This window comes from Lontra canadensis, unplaced genomic scaffold, assembly GCF_010015895.1.
Source record: "Lontra canadensis isolate GAN:19392208 unplaced genomic scaffold, GSC_riverotter_1.0 scaffold19, whole genome shotgun sequence".
Taxonomy (NCBI): domain Eukaryota; kingdom Metazoa; phylum Chordata; class Mammalia; order Carnivora; family Mustelidae; genus Lontra; species Lontra canadensis.
The window spans coordinates 16,003,443-16,026,478 of record NW_022631013.1 but is presented as its reverse complement, the minus strand read 5'-3'; the positions used below and the strand labels follow the sequence as shown (position 1 = coordinate 16,026,478).

At 43.8% G+C, this 23,036-nt stretch overlaps 1 protein-coding gene across 3 annotated transcripts in view; it reads right to left on the bottom strand.

Annotated features, from left to right (window-relative positions):
• Nucleotides 1-247: 247 nt before the first annotated feature.
• The window catches only part of NR4A3 (nuclear receptor subfamily 4 group A member 3), a 31,791-nt gene continuing 9,002 nt past the window's right edge, over nt 248-23,036 (bottom strand). For all 3 annotated transcript variants that reach the window (XM_032860703.1, XM_032860705.1, XM_032860702.1), the window contains 3 exons: nt 14,643-14,842; nt 12,380-12,558; nt 248-810 (listed from right to left, as the gene is read on the bottom strand). In XM_032860703.1, coding sequence (XP_032716594.1) covers nt 563-810; nt 12,380-12,558; nt 14,643-14,842 — 627 coding nt within the window. In that variant the 3' untranslated portion in view covers nt 248-562. The remainder of the gene's footprint in view (nt 811-12,379; nt 12,559-14,642; nt 14,843-23,036) is intronic.

Sequence of the window (23,036 nt, the reverse complement as noted above, 5' to 3'; positions counted from 1 at the left end):
AATCGTCATCTTTCACCTTTTGTTAAAATAAAATAAAGGAAGAGAGAAATTAAGAAGAAAGAATTTCTGCCTCATTTGCATCACATATATACCCTTGATACAGGAAGTGTATTCTAAAGATCAACGTCAAGAAACCTCCTACCCTGGCGAACAACCCTTGGCTGTTCTTGTTTTTAAATACAAAGCAACTCTAATTGTATTCCCCAAAAAGTTTTAAAACAGTTGTATTATCCTTTTTTTTTTTTTCTCCTGCTGGGATAACATCGTCCAAAAGTGCTTTGTTAGCAATTTCTTAGAAAACCCTCATGAACTATACCCTCCCCTCCCACACCAACCCCAAAGCCTAAATATAAAACACAACCCCAACACAATACTCTGCAAGTTTTCTGGCTTTAGGTTGTAAGGAAAAGTGCCAGAAAGAAAAAAAAAAAAGTCTTTTCTACAGGAGCTGCTTCTCCTCTTAAGGAAGGACAGAAAACGGTAGGTGTCCAGACCCATTCCTCTGCTGCTTAGCAAGAAGGTGCTGGCCACTGAGGCGGCTCCCCGCTCCAGCTGCTCCTGTTCAGAAAGGCAGGGTGTCCAGGAAGAGCTTGTCGATGATGGAAGGTGGAGACACCAAGTCTTCCAGCTTCAGGTAGAAGATGCGCTGGAGGCCCAAGGTACAGAGCTTGCGCAGTTCCACCAGCGCGCCCAGGACCTTGGGCTCGCTGGGCTCCAAGGCCTGTCCCTTACTCTGGTGGTCTTTCAAGCTGCTTGTGATCTTGTTGCATAGCTCCTCCACTCTCTTTGGTTCTTTTAACCCATGTCGTTCTGCAGAGGGAGAGAAAAGGACAAGTTGAGGAGGTGGTGACATCTTAAGAGACTTTGTTGTTTTGTTTTTGCTTTTTTCTTTTCTTAAAAGTAGGCTCCACACCCAACATGGGGCTTGAACTCATGACCCTGAGATCAAGAGTCAGATGCTCTACCGACTGAGCCAACCAGGCACCTCATTTTTTTTTTTTTTTTTAGATTTTATTTATTTATTTGAGAAAGAGAGAAAGGGAGGGATAAAGCATGAGTGGGGGTGGGGAGAGGCAGAAAGAGAGAGAGAGAGAAAGAGAGAAGTAGACTCTCTGCTGAGCAGGGAGCCCTATGTGGGGCTCGATCCCAGGACCCTGAGATCATTACTTGAGCCGAAGGCAGATGCTCAGCTGATTGAGCCAGCCAGGTGCCCCAGGCATCCCCATCGTAAGAGGCTCTGAATCTCGAGTAGAGGCCCATGTCTTCTTCCACCAGTTGGGATGGCATTTTACAATCCAAGTGCCTTCCTCTTAGAGGTCACTCATAGCCTTTGGTATCAAACGGCACCAGGCTTTGAATCCCAGTCCTGCCACTTTCTCGCTGTGTTCCCCTGAGTTAGCCTCTTAATTTCTGAGCCCCGTTTCCTTATAAAATGAAGATAATAATTGTTCTTAATTTTCTGGCAGTTTCTGGGAGTACCGGCTTAGGGGAAGCACACCGTTCCTGGCACACAGTCACATTGAATGAATGACAGAGAGGTAATTACTTTGCATACATCGTCCTACAAAAGCCTGGTCAGGAAGCAACTCTTTATCAGAGTGATAGAGAAACACATCCAGGCAAACGAATTAATGTTCGCATCTTAACAGGTGGACGGGGAGGGGTCCTGTTAGTTCCATTTGCTAATGCAAAGGCTGCCCCATGAGATCCAGCACAAAGCACATTTCTTATGTTTTCATGCTAACCAGCACTGAGAGGAATCCGGCTTTTCTCTTCCTTGTTTGTGGCCCCCCTTGAAACACCTATTGACCTACGCCTGGCACCCTGTACAAAATACACGTCTTCCTGCTGTGGAGATGGAAAAGTCAACAAGAAGGGAAGAGGCCCAGAAAGAGGAGCTGCAGGCATTTTACAATGTAGCAAGACATGAACACCTGTATCTCGTATTTTATAAAACAATACAGAAAAGGATCCCCATGTTGAATATTATGATCTCCTATTTTATTTTAAGTGATTTTCTCAAAGTCCCAGAGATTTTGTCCTCCTACCCCAGAGTGATGTTGCATCTCTAATCAGAAAGGACTTACTCGCATTGAGTACCAATCACTTTGCTCTCCCTCAGCAATTAGATACCAAAGTCTCTTTCCTGAGAGAAGGGCTTGGCCCTACTTATCTCAGTCAGGGTTTTTTATCTCTAAGTATATTTACATGTAAAACAATAACTCTTGTGAGATGGAAGACATCCTTCCAAAGGGAAATCAAGCAATGGTGTCTCATTTTTCTTACAGTTATTTTTTTCAGTTGGGTGTATATATATATATATATATATATATATATTATTTTTAAAAAATTCCAGTATAATTAACATATCGCTTTATATTCGTTTCAGGCATACAAGAGTGTTCAGCAGTTCATCAGTCCTACGTGTTACTCAGTGCTCATCAAGGTAAGTATTCTCCTAAACCTCAGCTGGGGAAATTTTTGTTAGGGAAGTTATTTCCTTAAAACAGAAACAAAAAAATAGTCAATTAGTAAAATGAAGCAAGATCCAGACATTTCTTCTCTTGCCCTAAATCAAAGGAGGCCGAGGGACCCGGAGATCTGCACTCTTCCCCCGGCTGGCTAGTTGTGTATGAGCTGGGTGAGTCCCTCCCTCTTTAGGGCTTGTTTTAAAAGAAGGAGGTCAGACTTAACGACCTTTAAGGTCCCTTCTGGCTCTGTGTGTCGTATTTACAAACGACAACCATGAAAACTGCCAGCATCTCAGTTGGATTATAACTTGCAGGCGTCTCATCTCCGTGCACCACAATATAGAGCAAAGGGCACTGGACGTGCAGCCAGACAGAGCTGGGCTTCAGGTCTGGTTCTGTTACTTACTAGCCATGTGACCTCATTTCTTTGAGGCTCAATGTCCTTCTAGCAAAATGGGGAGGTAGACATACAAGTCTTTATTGTATTCTTCATTTCCTTCTGTGTGTCTCTTTTTTAAAGATTTTATTTTATTTTTAAAGAGAAAGAGAGAGTGTGCACGTGCATATGCACGTGGGTGTGTGAGAGCGGGGGAAGGGAGCTTGGTGGGGGAGGGGCAGAGGGGAGAGAGAGAGAATCTTGAGCAGGCTCTATGCCCAGCACTGAGTCTGACGTGGGGCTCAATCTCACCACCTTGAGATCACAACCTGGGCTGAAATCAAAAGTCGGACACTTAACCGGCTAAGCCACCCAGGCACCCCAAGATTTTATTTTTTAAGTCATCTATAGACCCAATGTAGGGCTCAAATTCACAACCCTGAGATCAAGAGTTGCATGTTCTACGGACTGAGCCAGCCAGGTCCCCCCTTTTCTGTGTGTCCTAAATATTGCACAATAAATTGAAAGAAAAATATGATTATAATAAAATCTACTTCCATGGATTATTGTCAGGCTTAATTAAGATGATGTTACCTGAAGACCTTCTGCCAGCTGCAGTGTGCTACACATGTGGTACGGTCAGCACCCACAATGGTGCCTGCCGCCTGGCAAATGGTTGGCAACCGCAGGGTCAGACAAAAGGCAGTAAAGTCCCCTACTTCCCAAGTTTTGCAGGGCACGATTCTGCTTTTCCCAGGAAACTGTGAGCTAATCATCCCAGGTGCAAACCTGTCCTCTCCGTTTATCTTTACTGCATACATAGCCCCTTTGTTTAGTCTCAAAAGATGTACTCAGGACTGACCTTCAAGAGAAATTCTGCCTACAACGGTGTTCTTCTTAAAGTCCCCACCCCCCCCCGCCCCTGGCCCCACCAAAGCAAAAAAGCAGACTGCAAGTTTGGCAGTAACTTCAAGAGCTGTAAAACGTTCATAGCCTCTGACCAAGTAATGCCACTCTTGGGAATTTATCTGAAGGAAAAATTCAGCAGAAGACTAAAACTGTATGCACGAACACATTTGGGGGTAGCAGTATCTTTTAAAAAAAAACTGGGAAAAAGTTAAGGGGTAGAAAGATAGGGATACTGCTAATGGCATACACACATAATGGAAGATTCTGTAAACATCAGAAAGGACAAATGGGAAGGCTGTGAAGCGACATGGAAAACTATAAAATATCCCATTAAAGAAAGAACAGAATATAAAATGGTATCTAAGATGTGATGACACCTATACAAAATTTATTTCTGCATATAGAAAAGGGTGAAAGGAAACAGAAAAGTGAGAATATTTATGAGCTTGTCATTTAGCTCTTTTCCTTTCTTTTAAAATTTCCAAGTTAGCAGTATTTGTATATTAAACTGCTAGCCTAGAACGATGTGGGATTTGGTCTCTCTCGCAGCTGTAACATGATCAAACAGTCATCTTGCTGATAGTAAATTCTATTAATACCAAGCTATATCGAATTAGGTTCACAACCCAGGAGAGACGCTTTTCCCAGAATAAAATACCAATCCACTGATTTCAACTTTGCCTTCCTTCCAGTGCCCCATGTCTTGCATTATATTCAAGATCCCATATTTGTCTTCAGGCAAAGAAATGGAGCACAGTGCTGGCTGGATTTGGGGAGGGGGTTGATTATAGAACCTAATAACTAGACTTTGTCATGGCCAAACTCACAGAAGGTGCCTCAGAGTTTTCCCTGCTCTCCAACCAGTTGTGACTGCTCAATAACTATGGCAACCATTATTTATTCAGCGAATTCAAGTGGAGATCGATACCTCCCTGCCAGCTGGATCAACCCTAGGCCTGGAATTCCTTGAGGAATTCAGAGACTCTCCTGTTAGAAGCCAAAGGCACCTTCTTTGTTGCTTTGAACAGCTACTGGATTTGTGGTTTCTTTACTTTTTCAAAAGGGCTGAAATAAAATTCAGTCTCCATGCAAACTACTGCCAGCAGCCAGCAAGATTTCCAAGTCACCAGGGAGTCCCTGAGTGGCAGGGACCTTCCTAGTAATCTGCAATTCCTTAAAACCCCAATCACTGATGTTTTCATTTAAGGGACCTCCTTTCTCTTTGGTGCCTGCTAAATATGGCTGCAGTGCTGACAGACAGAGGCTTCAACAAACCTGGGGAAATTGGACATTTGGATTTCCCCCTTCCTAAAGAATCACACACAGATTTTACTGTAAGATCTTTGTCCACCATTAAACAAAAACACAAGCTCTTTGGCATTTTTTGCTCTTTGACCTATATCATACTACATCATACTATAAATATTTTCACATTTTAACTCAGCTCTCTCTATCCAAAACTTAAAGACACATCTTATAGAAACGGCTAAGTAATGGATTTATGTGTCACAATCATAGTACATATGAGTTGGAAAGGATTTGAGTCATTTAGTTCACACTCCCATCCAAGACAAAAATCCCTGTGGAGATGTCACAAAGTGCCCAGCACCAGCTAGTGCTTAGGGGGGCGCCTGGATGGCTCAGTTGGTTAAGCAATTGCCTTGGGCTCAGCTCATGATCCCGGAATCTGGGGATCGAGTCCAGCATCGGGCTCCCAGCTCCACGGGGAGTCTGTTTCTCCCTCTGACCTTCTCCCTTCTCATGTTCTCTTTCACTCTCTCTCTCTTAAATTAAAAAAAAAAAAAAATCTTAAAAAAAATTAACAATGCACTTGGTAGCACTTTATATTCTGCTCTTTTACTTAGATTATTTTATCACACCCTCTCAACATCCTTGTGAATTGGACAGGACAAAGATGATCTTTATTTAATAGATAAGAAGGCTCAGGCTCAGAGAGTTAAGTGACTTGCTCATAGTCAAATTTAGCAAATGGCTAATTTCTTTTGCTCCAAGTCCAGACATGTTTCTTTTATACCAGGATGCCTTGAACATCATACGAGAATGTTTTTCATCATGAGATGAATTCAGCCCCTATAACCCCTATAGCCCCTTCCTACTTTCTGTGTACCTAATTAATTAACTGATTAATTAATTCTTTCAACAAATATGTACTGAGTGCCTATTCTGTGCCTAGCAATGTTATAGTCATAGTCATTGGGGGTAGAGCAGTGAACAAAACAGACAGACAACAGATCCTATTCCTGCCCTGTGTGGTATTAGTATCTAAAGAAACTGTTGGATTCTTATGCAATTTTAGCTATAAGGGCTGAGAGAAGAAGAGAGGCAAGTGGGAGGAGAAGTGAGGAGGGAGGGAGGGGGAGAGGGAAGGAATGGAAGAGAGGAAAGAGGGAGAGAGAGGGAGAGATCGAGGGAAATAATAGAGCTATTAAGGCCCATGCTCATGGTTTCCCCTTTTTCCCTAGTTAAGATCTACTTATCCTGTAGATTGCAAATCAAGTATTTCTTCAAAGGGACTTTCCTTTTTGCTCTAGTTTAGATCATGTTCTCCTACAGTGTTCTATTTTTTTCCCTCTGAAGGACAGAACAGGGCAAAATCAGATATCCGTCTGACTCTCGTCCGCCTCCTCCATTAAGTGTAAGCTCCATGGGGGTATGGGCTGTGTTTGCCCACCATTATACATGCAGCACTACTACATACATATATACTACATAGGAGACACCAATAACTATCTGCTCAATGAATATATATACGGAGGAACAATGACCTGTAAAATACGATTAACTGATACTAAACATGTGGGTTGCTCAGAATAAATAGACAAGTTGGGAGTTAATGAGCAGGGCACAAGGGTAAAGAACTTCACAAACTCTAAAACCTACCACATTGGAAGCTTTGGAGCCAGATTTCCCAGAGGGAGAACCTGGCTCTGCCACTTATGAGCCTGGGTATTTCAGGTCTGTTTCCACATTTGTAAAATAGGGCTGATAAGGACAGCTACCCCTTGGGTTGTAGTGAGACTTAAACGAATTAACACATATGAAGTGTCTGGGACAATGCCAGCATAGAGTTAAGTACTTAAAAATTATTAGCAAGTATCCTCTATGTCTAAAAACTCAACTCATTAACATCCTCTTCAAATCAGCCACTTCTCTGAGTTTACCTATGAAGGATTTCGCGGACCTCCCCATTGCTCTCATAACCATGTCTAACAACTCCTCCCCCCTGGCCATCATAGTTAATCCATCGCAAAAACTCCGATTATTATCTCTGTGATGTGCCTTGCATTTAGCTCCTCCTCTCAATCTCACTGCCTCTGGGCTAGGGCTCCTGTAACTATTACCTACATTGTTTCCAGGGCTCCTGGCTGGTTCCTCTGCTTCCCATCTCTGCTGTAATCCATCCCAGGTCCTTCCAAATCTACTTATTAAATGACATTAAACAAAAGAGCACATGTAAAACCCATGGCACACTGCCTGGCACTGAGTGTTTTTAAATGGTGGTTATTATTAATTTCCTAGAATCCTAATTACCAATAGCTTTCATTGCCCCTTGCTACTCAAGTGTGGTCCCTGCAGGAGCCACTTCAACATCACCTGGCAGCTTGCTAGAAATGCAGAATCTTAGACCCTGTCCTGAACCAGCCTCATCAGAATGTGCAGTTTAACAAGATGCTTAGTGAGTTCATGCCCACAAACGCTGGGGAAGCCTGGTCCCAATGAGATGCCTGAGCCTGTCTGTACCCAGTGTTCGTCCAGTCTCCATAAACCTAACTCCCCAAAGCCACTTGTCCCAGTATCAAATAGTTCTATTACAAAGTTTTTCTTTATGTTTTATGTTTATGATTTTACAGTTCCCAGTTCTGCCTCTTGGGCACATACAAGAAACAAATTCTCTTCCTTCTGGCAAGCAGCAGGGAACGAGGACAGGGTGTTGGTAGCCATCAGAAGACCCAATAATGACATGCAATTCCTTTGCTTTCTGAGCAGGTCTCAGGGCACAGGCCAACTCGGAGACAACTGTAATCCAGTTCCAGCCAAAGAGGAGCGCTAACACCAACCAACAAACAGGACCTTCCTGCTCCGCTCCGAGCTCCACTTCTTTCTTGGGGAAGTCATCTCACTGCTACTTCTCACTACATACATAACATCCTTTACTGGAGGGCAGTCCCCAGAGACACCGAGCCTGTGCTCATGAGGAAGCCACAAGCTGGTCAGCAGTCTATGCTTAGGCTATAATACTGCTTTCCAGTCTGTCTGTCTTTGGTTTATTAGAGTATATGTCTGTCTCCCCAAGGAAACCACAAACTCTTTGAGGATGAGGGATTGTGTCTGGTGCATAGCAGATGCTCAATAAATATTACTGAATTAATCTGAATTGAAATATGGTAGTCCTCAGGAATTCAGACTATTTTCTAATAACAAAGTGGTAGGTTAAAAATAATTAATTTTCCTAATATGGGACGCTTTCTGCAATTTACAATTAACCCATTCATTTGACCAATGTTTGCTATGTGCCAGACACTTAAATGCCAAGGTAATTATAAAGATGAATAAGACTCTCCCTGTCCTGGGGCGCCTGGGTGGCTTAGTGGGTTAAAGCCTCTGCTTTCGGCTCAGGTCATGATCCCAGGGTCCTGGGATCGAGCCCCACGTAGGGCTCTCTGCTCAGCAGGGAGCCTGCTTCCCCTTCTCTCTCTGCCTGCCTCTCTGCCTACTTGTGATCTCTCTCTGTCAAATAAATAAATAAAATCTTAAAAAAAAAAAGACTCTCCCTGTCCTTCAAGAAACCCACCATCTAGTTACAGAAGAAGAGACACAAATAAATTACTTAATATAATGTGTATGTGCAATTGTAGGGATACAGGAAATTGTTATGGATTCTCAGGAGAATAGCTAGCTCTACCCAGAAGTAAGAAAATAGCATTTAACATAATAATAATGAAGGTTGGTCTAATATTTTTTCTCTTCAAAGTACACATTAGCTCATTTAATCTTTATAGGAAACCTACGAGTAGATGCAATTATCCCTGTGAAAAATGAGAAAACTGAGATTCAGAGAGTATAAGGAAAAAAGAGAGAGAGAAAGAGGGAGTGTGCGTAAGAAACTAGCCCATGACTGCACAGCTAGGAATTAGCAGAGTGAAGACTTGAACTCAGATCTACAATTTCTAAATTCCAAGACAATCCTCACCCTTTTTTAAAAAAAATGATATTGCCAAGTTTTACACTTCGTTTTCTTTGCAATGCAGCTGATGGCTATACATGATATAAAAACAGGGTAACTGGGTAACCATTTAGAATGAGCGGGGTAGAGGGTATGGCAAGATCAGCCACCTGCCTGGTCCTTCTATGTCACTGTTCATTGCTTTCTGTCCCTGGTTCAACCTTTCTTCCTGCTCTCCAATCTTAGAATTCATGTTCTAATAAGACCAAGAAAAAGACTCTAAGCATAAGAGAAAGGAATTCTTTTCTCACTTGACAGAAGATCTGAGCGGGCAAAGAAAGCCATGGAGAACATTATTTTAGTGTAATGATGCCAAATGGCATTTGGACACTCAAGATTCCCTCCCCACCATCTGGTCTAAAATGGCCTTTCCGATCTTATTTCCCTTTTTACTGCATGGGAAAGACATTTTACTTGGATGCTAGATCATCATAAGATAAGTACCATATTGAATCAATCTTTTTCCTGAAAATCCTTTAAATTCCCCCAAAGTTCAGCTTTCACCACCAGAAGCAGAGACCCCAGGACCCATTGTGGACATGATGTCTTCTGTCTCATGCTCACCGCAGGATTGACACTCTTCAAGTATGATAGCCTGCATTCTTTTTGGTTCTTCTTTCTAACCAGATTATATGTGGGTTTGGGTTTCAACACAGGTGTAACGCAACACTGCTTACTTGTTCTCCCCAAAGGTGCTGAAGCCTTTGTGATGCTATTTTCTTGATCTGGAATGTCCTTCCTCTGCATCTTCCCATGGCTACACCCTACCTCCTTGGGAACCCATACATGACCGGTGTCTCTACCTTTCTCTGCCTGAAAAAAGTGAACAGTAATCTGGACTTCCCCTGCACCAAATCTATTGCTTTTAAGGACCTGGACGCTAACTGTCACACATTAAGTTCATTGCATCCCTAATCACACATGACTTTCTAGAAGGTTCTACCCTTTCTAATAGTAGAATTGATGCATGGCTTATCTTTGCATCCTGAGAGACTGACACCAGCCCTGACATATGGTAGGCCCTCAATATTTAGTTAATGAATGGATACTTATAAAATGGTAATTCCACACTAACTTTCTGTTTGGGGGGGGTCTTCTTATGCATGAAACATAATGAACTGTTGCCAGACCTCACCTCACCAGGATCCCATCAGAAGCAAAGCATTTCTGTTGCTCCCATGTCAGGGATGGGGTACGGGTGAAAGAAGACAGGGCAGATAAACTGGGGACTTAAAAACATTTGATAACCACAACTGTGGGGCATGGGAGTGATCTGAAACAAACCATTTCCTGCCCCACCTCACCACCGAGTTTTTCACAAGGAGGCCTAGAGACAGGTGGAAGAGGCAGATAAAAAGAAGTAGAAAACACAAGCCATGTGTGTGTGCCAACTTTTAATACTTCCCAGATTCTTAATAATTTCCCTGGAAAAGAGATTGGCTAAACTTCTAACAGCCTGTTTCCTTTTCATGATTCTTCCCTGTGGTTTAGGAGCAGATAATTTGGGGATGAGTTTTCTGATGCCAGGAGCCCAGCTGATCAGAGCCCCACCATCACCTGGGACCATCAGCGGAGCTTATTCCAAAGTCAGGATTTCCTGGGAGGCCATAGTCAATTGGAAACGAAGATCTGCAACAATGCACACTGGTGTTTTCCGGACGTCCCCTTTCCTGCCCTTTCCTGATGCTTTCATACGTTTCAAACCCCCTCCCAACCAGCAAATCACAAAGCACTGCAACGTGCGGAAAAGAGAGAAGAGGAGCTTATTTTTCCTGTGGGCATTCCCCACAGCACCTAGGATAGCTCTGCACAGGCTACCAAGATCAAGGGCAGGGACCAGGACTACCCCGTGAAGGACGGGGCCCCTGGTGCCTTAGTGCCGGGTGAGTGCAGCTTCATTTCTTCAATACTTGTGTCCTCCTTGGAGCCTCTCAAGCAGCCGAGGAGATATTCACCAAACATAACGCCTCCTAAAGCCACCACCAGCTTCCTCATGGCACCGAGTTCGATTTTGGACTCCCTAGGGTTTTCAAGGGGAAGGGGTAGGCATAGGCCAACTTTGAGGGGATCCCTGTCACCATCATTCCAGGATGGAATATAGGTGGAACGAGCGCCTAGTCCAAATCCAGTCTGGCTACATCACAAACCTTTTTCCCGAAATCCTTACTGCTATCTCCTAGAACAGGTGTTGTTATCCCCATTTTACAGATTGCAGTCCGGAGAAATGAAATGCATTACTGAATAGCACATGCTTATTGAATACAGGGACCCAGATTACAGCTTGGGGGTGCCGAATTCCATAGTCCACTCTGCTTCTGCTATGCCAAACTCCCTGAGCAAACTTCCCCATAGAGGGCAGTGGGCCGGGCAGCTGTAACTGTAGGGCACACAGCAGGCTTGAGGCAGAGACGGGACCCACAGCACCATCTCCTAATATCTTCCCTGTGTTCTCTGCACTGAGCTGCCCAGTATCTCCAGGAGGAGGGGACTGTCTGGCACTCACGTGTCCCGGGTTCATCGGCATCTATTAATTTCTACTTAATGAGGAAAACAAACACACAAAGATGTAAACCTCAGTAGCTCTCCTCTAACCCCGTAGCTCCTATACCTGGACTGGCCCTTTCCCTCTTACTGGTGCTCAAAACCAGCTGTCGGGGTAGCTCTTTCTAAAATGCAAGCCTGGCTCTGATGCTCCCCGGGTCAACACTTTCCATGGATCCCCACTGCTCCCTGAATGAGCTCGGACCTCCTCACTGATGTACGAAAGGCTCTTCATGCCTCGCCCCACCCTTCCGTGCCAGGCCCAGCTCCTTTCCCAGCACTCTATCTTTTTTACTCATTTCCTTCCTGAAACTTATGACAGACAAATAGTCAATGGGTTTAGCAAAGTTTTATGTATCCCCAGAATTCTCATTCCTCCCATTTTAGCCTGGAGATACCCTGTGCTTTTATCAAGAACAATTCACGTTTGTAAAATGTTACCTCTTTTGAGAAGCACACCACCTTTGATGACTTGGCACTTTGTACCCATGCCCACAGCCTGCCCTGGCACAGCACCCTGTCTCCCATGCATTCGTGTGCACATTCTAGCTCCTCCAGGGACGCATGCTATCATCTCTGAAAACCCACCGACGTGAGCAGAGGGCCGAGATCAGTGAACACTTGTTGACTCACTCGCTGGACTCAACACTCATTTCCATAGGGATGTGGCAACGTGTTGGTTTTATTTGCCGCAAGCCAAGCCTGGTTCTAAGTGGCAGTCATTTCCCCAATTTTCTGGTTGTGTGTGTGTGTGACCACCAACGCCCGAATCCACCGTTAATATAGGAAAGGAGAGGAAGGGGACACAGTCACCTTGGGGAGCAGGGTGGAGCTTACCTGTGATCATGCTCAGTGCTGACAGGCATGCTAAGGCTTGGATATCAAGGTTCAGGCTCTGCAAACTTAAGGAAAAGTCTTTAATGGAGTCGAGCCACTCCCCAAATCCACGAAGGCACTGAAGTCGATGCAGGACAAGTCCATTGCAGAACACAAACTTATCTTCAGCAGTGTTTGACCTATAAGACAAAGTCGTGGGGGTGGGTGGGAGATAGAGACACATCAAACATGTGTTCAGTCAGTCCAACATCAGAACACAAAGGCACCTAAACAGTCATGAGGCAGCCTTCAGAAACCCCCGGCATGGTGCTGTGCAACCTTCCCAGATACTCTCGATAGACAAGACTGTGCTCCTGGGATCGACAGCCACTGCCACTTGTCTGCACGAACCTTCTGAGGGGCAGCCCTGGGTAGCAGGCGGTGGAGCCCCTGCTCTCTTATTACTCAAATCAGGTGCTCGAATCATCCCTGTGAGGGATGGGACAGGGAGGAGAAGACACTCGGGGAGGATGGACGTGAAGCCCCAGGCGCCGCCTCTCTCTGTAGTGAACGTGAGGCTGTTCCCTTCAGGGCTCCTTGGCCAGGACTTCTCCCTTTTATTCTTAAATGTCAAAAACTGATAAGACCTGAGCCTAGACACTACAATTCCACTGTGCAGACTCTAAGAACACTTCTTGCAATTGCCAGAAGTCAATCCCAGAAATTAAAAGTGATCCAAAGTCCAAGTAATTGTTGTTGGAAGTCTCCTTCTGTCCTTTTAACAGTGGGGATGTGGAGGGCTGTTTCTAAATCGGCCTGATAGTTTATATTATGCCCATCACCACTCTGGAACACCTAGACGTCACCACTTAGCCATGGGCCTGGGAGCATGCCTTTCATCTCTCCTTATCTATAAAAAAGGAAATTCTGATTACTACCTCCTGCCATTGTTGTGGGAACTCAATAAGGTATTTGAAAGCCCACGCACAGGGCCTGGTACAGAAGAGGAGCTCAATGAGTATTAGGTGTAATAAATTCTGACTTCTCTATGGTCCTTACTTGAATCTTACCTTTCCTTTAATTTTCCAGTCTCTTGCTACATATTTCTTTCTTTCAGCCTATTGCATTAACAAGTTAATATCTCTTGATTTGGGCTTCTTGGATGAGTAGCTTTATTCATTCATTCCCTTAGCAATTATGTCCTTTGCCCCAGGTATATGCCATTCCTGGAGCCAGGCACTGGAGAAAATTTGGTGAATAGTACATACATGGCACCTGCCGGCATGCAACTTATCCCTTACTTAATCCATTGCTGCCTGCCCAACAGAGGACAGTCCCGTTGCTGGCTTGGCTTCTGTGCACATGAGACTTATCATTATGCTAATGACTGACCCTCCTAGACGTAACTCCACCTCTGTCTCTCCTGCCACAGAGGCGTGCAAAAGACAGAAGGATTCAGCCTCAGAGTTTAAAACCCGGACCTCAGGCCACTGGCATCAGAATCACTGAAGCATGAGTTAAAAATGCAGATTTCTGGACTTCTTCCAAAGTAGCTCCAAACCAGAAGAGCTGAGAATGAGGCCTGGGAACCTGCACTTTGCACAAGAGTTTCTGGTAATAACACTTAGATATGAAAAGCTTAGAGAGAAGCTCAGATCCCAGGTTCCAGCTTTTTCGAAAATCACCCCCTCTTTGTCTTTGTTGTCACTGAGGAGGACAGGTTGGACCAAGTCTTTTGATCCAAAAGCTATTCTCTTGGAGTAAACACGTGGGGTTGAGAAGCTGTGGGAACTCTTTAGAGCCCCATCTGGTGTACTCGAGCAGCCCCTTGTTAAATAGAAACCCGTGAGGTAAATGCGACGCTCAAAACAAATACCTCCTGCCAGGAAATGCCTCACACACCATGAGAGAATCTTCCTCGAATCACAGAATGTTGGAACTGCCAGGGGCTTCAGAGATCAGCCTCAGAGATCAACCATGGGCTTCAGAGATCTGACCTCCTCATATCACAAAGCAAAGGGAGTATCAGGGGAGGCCAGGGACCGGCTCAGGGTCATAGAGCAAGTCCATTTTGGAACTGAGACTAGAACCTGGGAGTCCTGGCTCCCAGGCAAGTGCTCTCACCCACAGCCTAGTTTCATTCATGCCCGGCCATCTTTCCTATTTCCTTCCTGAGCAAACTTTTCACTGATGACTCCGTTACAAACCCAGCAGATTGCCAACTTCTCCCAAGCAAGGGGAGAACTTTAAAAAAAAATAAAATAAATAAAATCATAGTAATTACCTGATGGAAAGTCTGAGAACAAACAGCTCCAAAAAGGCTGATTCTATAAGTAACGTCTGATCTTCTTTGGGGAGATCAGTAAATCCGGGGATCTTTTCTGCCCAGCTTCTGGACACATCAATGGAGGCTGTCAGGAGGTTGTAGAACTGTTGCACGTGCTCGGCATCCGTGCCTGCCGCAGCCTGTTCGGCCGGACAGTACTAGAAGGCAAACCGCAGAGAGCTGCATTAGCGCAGGCCCACTGGGGCGGCAGCACCATTTGCAAATTAGCTTTTCCAAGACAGTCAGGGCCTAAAACCTCATTTTTAGGTCCCACGGTTGTAAAACATTTTTTTTTTTTTTTGCATTTAGTCTCATCTGATTCTCACAAAGTAAACAGAGCAAATTATGTTACCTCCTTTTTTTTTTTTTTTTTTTTTAAGATTTTTATTTATTTATTTCACAGAGAGAGACACAGCGAGAGAGGAAACACAAGCAGGGGGAGTGGAAGAGGGAGAAGCAGGCTTCCTGCTAAGCAGGAAGCCCGATGCGGAGCTTGATTCCAGGACCCTGGGATCATGACCTGAGCCGAAGGCAGACGCTTAAGACTGAGCCACCCAGGCACCAACATTGTGTTATATCTTAACAAAGAAACCTGGTAACATCCATTAGTGCAGTGGTTTTCCATCCTGATGCAAGACTGAAATCAAGTTTTACAAAACACCTTGTCTAGCTCATCTGCACAGAGATTTGAATTTAACAGGTCTGGGGTGGGGATTGGTCATCAGGAATTTCAAAGGCCCCCCCAGGTGATTCCAAAGAGCTGTTAAGGAGAATCATTACCCCTGAGGTCTGTGTCCAACAGGCCTCCAGGGTCTACTGATTCCACCAAAGCATAGCTGTCTCCGGGATGCTGATTCCGTCACAGTTCTCAAAGTGTAGTCCCTGGGCCAGCAGCAGCAGCCACACCTGGGAATGTGCCGGAAATGAACATCTTGGGCCCCCACCCAGATCTATAGAAGCAGAAACTCTGAGACTAGGAGAGACTGTTTTATGGAGACCTCCAGCTGATTCTCATGCACACTGGAGTCCAGGAACCACAGAATTAACCAATAGGAAAAGAGAAGGATTTTTGCTTGTTGCAGGTAGATTTCTGTAAGATAAAACAAACCAGGCCAGAGGAGGGGGGTGTCTCCTTACCAGGGCCCCGGCAGTCATGTGCTATCAGACTCAGGACTTATGGCTACTTAAATTCATGAAAACTAAATAAAAAGCCCAGTTTCTCAGTTGCGCTGGCCATATTTCTAGTGACCTAAAGCCATATGTCATGTGGAATATTTCGATCACTGCAGAATATTCTACAGGACAGCACTGATCTAAAGGATCCCAGGAGAAGAAAGGTACAAGTAGGAATACAGTCCTTGTCCAGCTTTTGGATATTCTGGTAGACTCAGGGTTTTGCTTGAGTCACTGGAAGAAAAAGTCTTTGCTGCTCTGGGCAGGAAGATTGATAGAGCAAGATAGTAATCTAGGGTCAAACAACAACAGAAACGCAACAGATCTGCAGAAATACTCATGGAAGTACGCACATCATTTCCTTCGCCCTCACACAGCCTTATGTGTGTTTGTGTCTTTTGTCTCAGTTCCTGCGGGGTATGGATTTTAATCCGTATTTTACAGGTGAGAAAAATGAGGCTCAGGGGGACTTAGGGAGGTGAAGACTTTCCCAAGGTACACAACCAATAGTGGTCCAGCCAAGTCTTAAACATGGCCCCGTGACTCCCCCTTCTATACTCCCTGGCTGTTAATATGTCTGATGTTCCTAGCTGGTAGCCTGTGGGATAGTTTTAAATAGTGTTTTTGCTTTGCTCTAATCGGAGGTGTCTGCGTGTGTATTTGGTCCCATGTTTTTGTCAACAGCACAGTGACAGCACATAATTGACCTCCAATAAGTTGTTGAATATTGCTCAGTGAAAAAACAGTCAGGGGAGTGCCTCGGTTTGTCACAATGCCCTAACCTGGCTGCCGGAGGAACAGCCAAGAAGCGCCAGGAGCTGACTTGCCTTAACTGGGTCTCTCTCTCTTTTTCCCCTTTGTGCTTTCCCAAGAGGCATCATGAAATACCAAAAGACACCATCAAAAGGGGCCCAGATGCTTTAATCCTAGATTTGTCTAGGCCCCTAATTTGTGAAAGAATGTAGCTCTGCCTGTAGTTACCTGGGATAAATTACTTCACTTTTCTGAGCCTCGGTTTTCTCCTCTGTAAAGTGGGGATTAGAGCAGAACCCCCTTTAGAAAGCTGACAGTACTACATGTGAAACTCCCGCGTGCTAGCTGGAGTAGAGAGAAGAATTTTGGACCAGGCAGTAGGTCATGGGGTCCTCTTCCAAGCTCTGGCATTGACTTGCTATGCAGCCCTAGCCAAGTTACTTAACTTCTCTGGAGAAGGAAGTGACCGGGCTACCTGATTTTTAAGATATCTTCTGGCTCTCTGCATTCAGCTGTATTTCTGCTATTGATTTCTAGTTTAGTTACATTGCGGTTTGATGGCACACATCGTCTGTTTTCATTCTTTTAAATTTGTTAGGGTGCATTTTATGGCCCAGACTATCAACTATCCTGGCGAATGTTCCATATGATGGCTCTTGAATTCGATGATTCTACATGTTGTTAATCATACCAGCTATGCTGTTACTGCCTAGAATATGGCACTGATTTAGCATTATTTTGTCTTAAAATAGTGTGTTAAATGGAGAGAAAAAGACCAAAGGTTGTAAACTTGTCCCTGGGAACAGGACCTAATAGCGCCCTCCTGCACTGACCTCCCTGAAACCATGGCTCACAACTCAGTAATCTCTCTGCTCAGAATCCTCCCGAGTGCTTAGCTTCCATCCAGCATTCTCTGTAGGCCTCATCCCTGCTGGGCTCACAGGGAGGTGCAGACCCTGCCTACCGTGTTTGTGCAACTGTCTCCGATGGAGTTCAGCAAGGAGAAAAGCCAGCAGGCCCGGCACGCCGGACTCCAGCCAGCCCTCCGGGCTTCACCTACAGTGATTCTGGCCCACGGTCCGGAATTTTTGGGACAAACTGGAGTCAGCCTGAGCCACCACTAACTTGGGGTTGACTAGAGGAAAAAACAAACCAAAGGTCCCCTCTGTTGAACGTAAGATTTAAAGGAACAGAACAAAACATTTTGGATCCTTTCTTACCTGGCCTAGAAGTTTTTTATAAAACCTTGCCAAGGAATACTGGGATTTGCAGGTGGAAGAATGTGATCCCCATTCTCAGCTTCTGGGCTCCCCTACATCACTCTGTTTCTGGGCGAGGCAGTTTTGGGGTTCACCAGAGAAAATCCAGAAATGTTCATTTATTGATCATTCCCATCGAATTTAGGTCAAATAGAGAAAGACTTTAAAAAAAATAAATCTTTTTTCCTGTTTAGGCTTCTTATTTCAGCCTGTGTGAATAATCGATCTATCTTAAATCTGCTTTACCTCTGGCCAGAGACACAGTATGACATTTACTAACCATTTAGAAGAGGCTATCGCTGTCTGATGGAAGTTTCTCCGACTGACCTAGAGTGAGAATCTCGAGCTGAAAACATCCACAGAAGTTACTGAAACAAGTCTCCATTCTACAGATGACAATACTAGGGCTGGGTAGGTCAGACTTCGCCAACAATCCTAAAGGCCTAAAATAAATTGTTCGAATGCGAATTAAGTGAGAGCCTCCAGGAACGCCAGCCCCGGCACATGAGTAATGAGAGGTTTTCAGAGCAAAATGGAATCTGGTATTTACCCCACCTCACCACTAGTCCAGGCTGAATATGTAAAATACTGAATACTAAGAACCTTTATCTCCCTTCAGAATGTTACTTCCCTCTGGGTCTTTCTATTTCTTTATACATTTTAGATGTGATCACTACATGAACCAACTGTGCAGACATATTCTTAGGTTTTTACACTTTAAAAAGTGACACTTTAAAAAAATTGGCAACAAGTGTGTCCCCCCCAACACCCGCCCTGCCGCCATCTTTCTTTTCTGACCCCCTCCCCTGCTAAAAAACAAAAGAAACAAAAAACCCTCTTCTCCTCCCACTAATGGCGTCACTACAGTGATACCTTTGCTTACTTTCTCTCTCGTTTAGGCTATGTCAGCTGTAGGCAGGGGATTCTCTTCAACATGTCCACTGCTATAGAACAGTACCTGACACCCAAGGGCCCAATCCGTAATTATTTGTTATACGACTTGGTTACTTTCCAAAAATTTATATGTCTATCCCTCATTCCCTCTAGCCTCCAAAAAAAAAAAAAAAAAAAAAAAAAGCTGGGAAACATAAGATTAGAGGTAAAACTGGATTGTTTTTATTAAACTATACTGGTGGTTCTCAAACCTTAGTGTGGCAACGAGTCACCCAAGGCACTTGTTAAAATGCAGATTCCTGTCTGCCTCGTCCCCCCCCCGTCCCAGTTCTGATTCGGTAGGTCTGGGTGTGGCCCAGGAATCTGAATTTTTAAGCAAACACCCTGGGTCTTCCTGGGCACTACACTCCGGGAAATGCTGAGCTCAGCCCATAGCAGAATTAGAGCATGACTAACAGTCAGAGGGTCCAGAAGGAGAAGCCTGGGAGGGATCATGGCGGGGCATTTAGTCTGATCTCCTCACCATTCAGACAAGGCAGCTGAGGCCCGCTGTGGCACAGGGACTGCCCTGAAATCTTGTTAACATATTTAAATGCCATTTGCTGGTGCCTGGTTTTATCGGAGCGGCATCTCTCGTTTTTGAAATCTGTTACTACCCTAAGTGACACCAATTACCGAGAAACATCCCAGTTTGCTGAAGAATACTTAAAATGACCAACTAATGAGAACGTTAAATATATTTTCTCATTAGTAATAATGCAGGCTCCGAAGCCAAACCCCATATCTATATATACTTGTATTGCTAAATTAAAAGCAACTGTGGGGCAGAGAACAGCTACATTTCAAGGAGAAACAAATCAAACGTGACATGTTTTGACTGCACTGATATACAATGATCTGAGCTCACTTTTGAAGGAGAGAAGTTTGGCCCAAAGGAGAAGTGAAGGTCCCAGAGCCAGGAACACTTCGCAGAGCGAGAAGCTCTCTTTCTGGCCTCTCACACATGCATGCATTCCCTCTGTGACTTGGAACCCAACTGCTCCACCTCCCTTTCCCACAATCGGGGAAAACCACTCACTCATGACCTTAGAGACATACACGCTGGAGCAAGGTTGGAACATACCTATCTGGCAAACATTGTCTCATTTCTCCATTTGCCCAATTCAAGGGGGAAACTGGTATTGTCAACAAATTGTTTTGGTCAAATCAACTGTCTGACTCAAATCCAACAGGGTAAATTCTTATTTAAAATGTAATAAACTATGGACACACACTAGAATGTTAACATTTGTTACCACTGAAGAGTGGGATTAGTCAGGAATAAATGAAGAGGAGAATTTCATTTTTCACTTCGTCCTCTTCTAAATAGTTTGCCTTTTAAAAAAACCCAATGGGTATATATTACTATTATTGTCATTTTAAAAAACTCAGTAAAGCTTCTATTTAAAAAAAAACTAGTAAATTTTCATTACAGAGACAAGGCAGTATGGTGAAATAGGAATTTAAGACCTTGAGTGATGAGATTCAGATCTAGCTCTAGCTCTGCCCCTGACCTTAGGCAAGACACTTAGGCTCTGGAAGCTTCTATTTACTCCTCTGAAAATATGGTAGTTGGATTAGATGATCTCAAAGTCACCTGCAGTTCTATCCATTTGAATATATATATCAGGAGAAGATATTATGAAAACTGAATTTCAATGAATGACATTTTTTAAAAAAATGACGGAAACAATAAATTACAGCACATAAAGCTGTGGCTTAAGTGAAATTATGTAAGAACATATGTGATGTTGCCTAGCTCAAAGTAGGCACTCAATAAATTCATTTTGCTTCATTCATTTTATGGTAATGTTTTTTAGAGAACAAAGCAAGTTCAATCTTGTTAAATAACAAGTTTCTTAACATATATTCACATACACATTCACATATATATCTAAAATCATATAAATATAAAATTACTTGCATTTAGGAATAATAAGGTAAACCCCAGAATCATAAAATCTTAGAGTTGGAAGGAATCCAATATTCAAAATAACTTCTCTGCTTGTGAGAAATCCTGTTATGTGTTCTCCTTATTTACTTCATGTGTTGATGAGCTCATGCTTCCACAGTAACTCTTGTAGCTAAGAGAGCTCATTCTTATCTTCAGAATGAGCTGGACGGCCCCCCCCCCTTCTTCTTCTTCTAGATCTACCCTTGGGAGCAGCAGTCCTCTTTCCACAGGGTAAAAGAGTAACCCAATCCTGCAAAACCTTCTCACTTTCTGTCTAGATATTTTCGTTTCCTCCAATCATTCCTTACAAGTTTCCATAAATGGTGTGTTTCCACGTCCCTCTTAAACTACAGTTTGGGAATGAACTTAACCCTTGAAATGTAGTCTCATAGAACAGAGCCTGTGTGTCCACTCCCAACTTGGTTCTGGTCCTGCATTTCTACTATAGCAACCCAAGGTAATTCAGCCTCCCTTCCTTCCATCACACATATGTTTTTTGGTTCATATTGAGAGTGTATGGAATAAAGTCCCAAGATCTTCTTAACAAGAACTACTGATGGGCCAAGGCTCTTCCATGTTTTGAAATTCTAAATGCTGAGCTTCACATTTATTTTTGTTAACTTTCTTCGTGATGGCTTCAGCCCATCCTGTTCCAACCTGTCGAAATCACTCTGAATGTTGATACTGACATCCATCATATTAGCGATCCCTCCCAGATTTCTGTCATCTGCAAATGTGATCAGCATGCCTTCTATGCCTTCATCCAAGTTTTTGATGAAAACTCACTGTATTTTTAAAAAGTCTTTTAATTTAATTGATTTTGGTCCAAGTTTTGATAATTTTGTAAAGCTATCTAAAAGCAGGAGAATCCAACTTATGAGGTTCAACCTGATTCCAAAACAATGCAATTAAAATAAATATGCTTTACAAAATTGAGCAAGGCACCAAAAGGTAGTATCAATGTGACCCAGACTCTGGCATGGTCAATCTGCTATTTTGGACAAAGCTAACAATTAAATTGGATAAATGTTTGTTGATGAGGATGATGACTCTAGTCTAACACACTGAATAGTGCAGAGGCAAGCAAACACACTGGATTGATTTTTCCATGTGGAGACAGTTCCCAGCTGGGACAACTCAAAGTGCTGGGGAGGGTTTGCCACTGAATGACTAATTAGGCCATGTAGGCCAATAATTGGATAATTCAGGGCCAAAAAATCACTCTGGGGACCCAAGTTCTCTGGACTGACCATCAGTAGCGATTTCCAATGCCTGGAACAACGTCAGACTGTCCTACAGGCTCGGCATAGGCACTGTGGAGCAGCTTCATGAATTCAGACAAATTGCATGTGGGGAGGCCCAAAGGTGCTTCAGGGAGGAGAGGTCATTATTTCTGAATGCTTTTCTAGCACCCACTCTCACTGAAACCAAAGACACGGTGAAGCATGGTATCTAGGAACACAGACTTTGGGGTCTGTGGGTCCCCAGAGATTGTTGGGGTGTTGGGTCCAACACCCTTTGCTTCTAATTCTCTCTTTGACAAATGTCACCTATGTGACTTTGGGCATGTCACTCCCTTACCCTTTCCCAGTTTTCATCTCATCATCTGTGAAATAGGTGATAACGTTTACCTTAATGATATGGCTACGTGACCCGTGACATGTGTAGTTCATACATTCAACAAATGGTAAAGGAAGAAAGGTTGGTCAGGGAGATAATGTACAGGGCACTGTGCTAAAGCTTTGACAAGTATCATCTTATTGACTCTTCTTCACAGACCACCCCAGAAAGTAGATATTATTATTATCACTCCATAGCACAGATGAGGAAACTGAGGCATTACAAGGTTTCATTGGTTGCTCAAGGTCACCCATCTACTAAATGATGGTGTTGGGATTTTCTTCTAGGCCTGCATGGTTCCACAGCTTAAACCCTTAACCACCACATTATTCTGTTAGACTATTATTTGAGACTTGACTTTAGTTAAGAGATGCTACTTGTAATCAGAATAAGAGTCCTCAACCTTTGGTGCTAAGGGTCTACCATGCTTCTCATTTGAAGTCTTGTGATTAGGTGTGGAGAGGAAGCTTCACAGCCTATAATGAGAGTGAGGATGAGGGAGGGAGGATCGCAGCAGGTTCACCAATCACCCCTTCATTTCTGTCAGCATTGCAGCCCAGAAGGAGGGCACACAGCAGACACACACACACACTCTCTTTGCCAGCTCTTCCATCAGAAGTCTGAAATACTGATTAGACCTGGGGAGGGCAATCTGGTAGT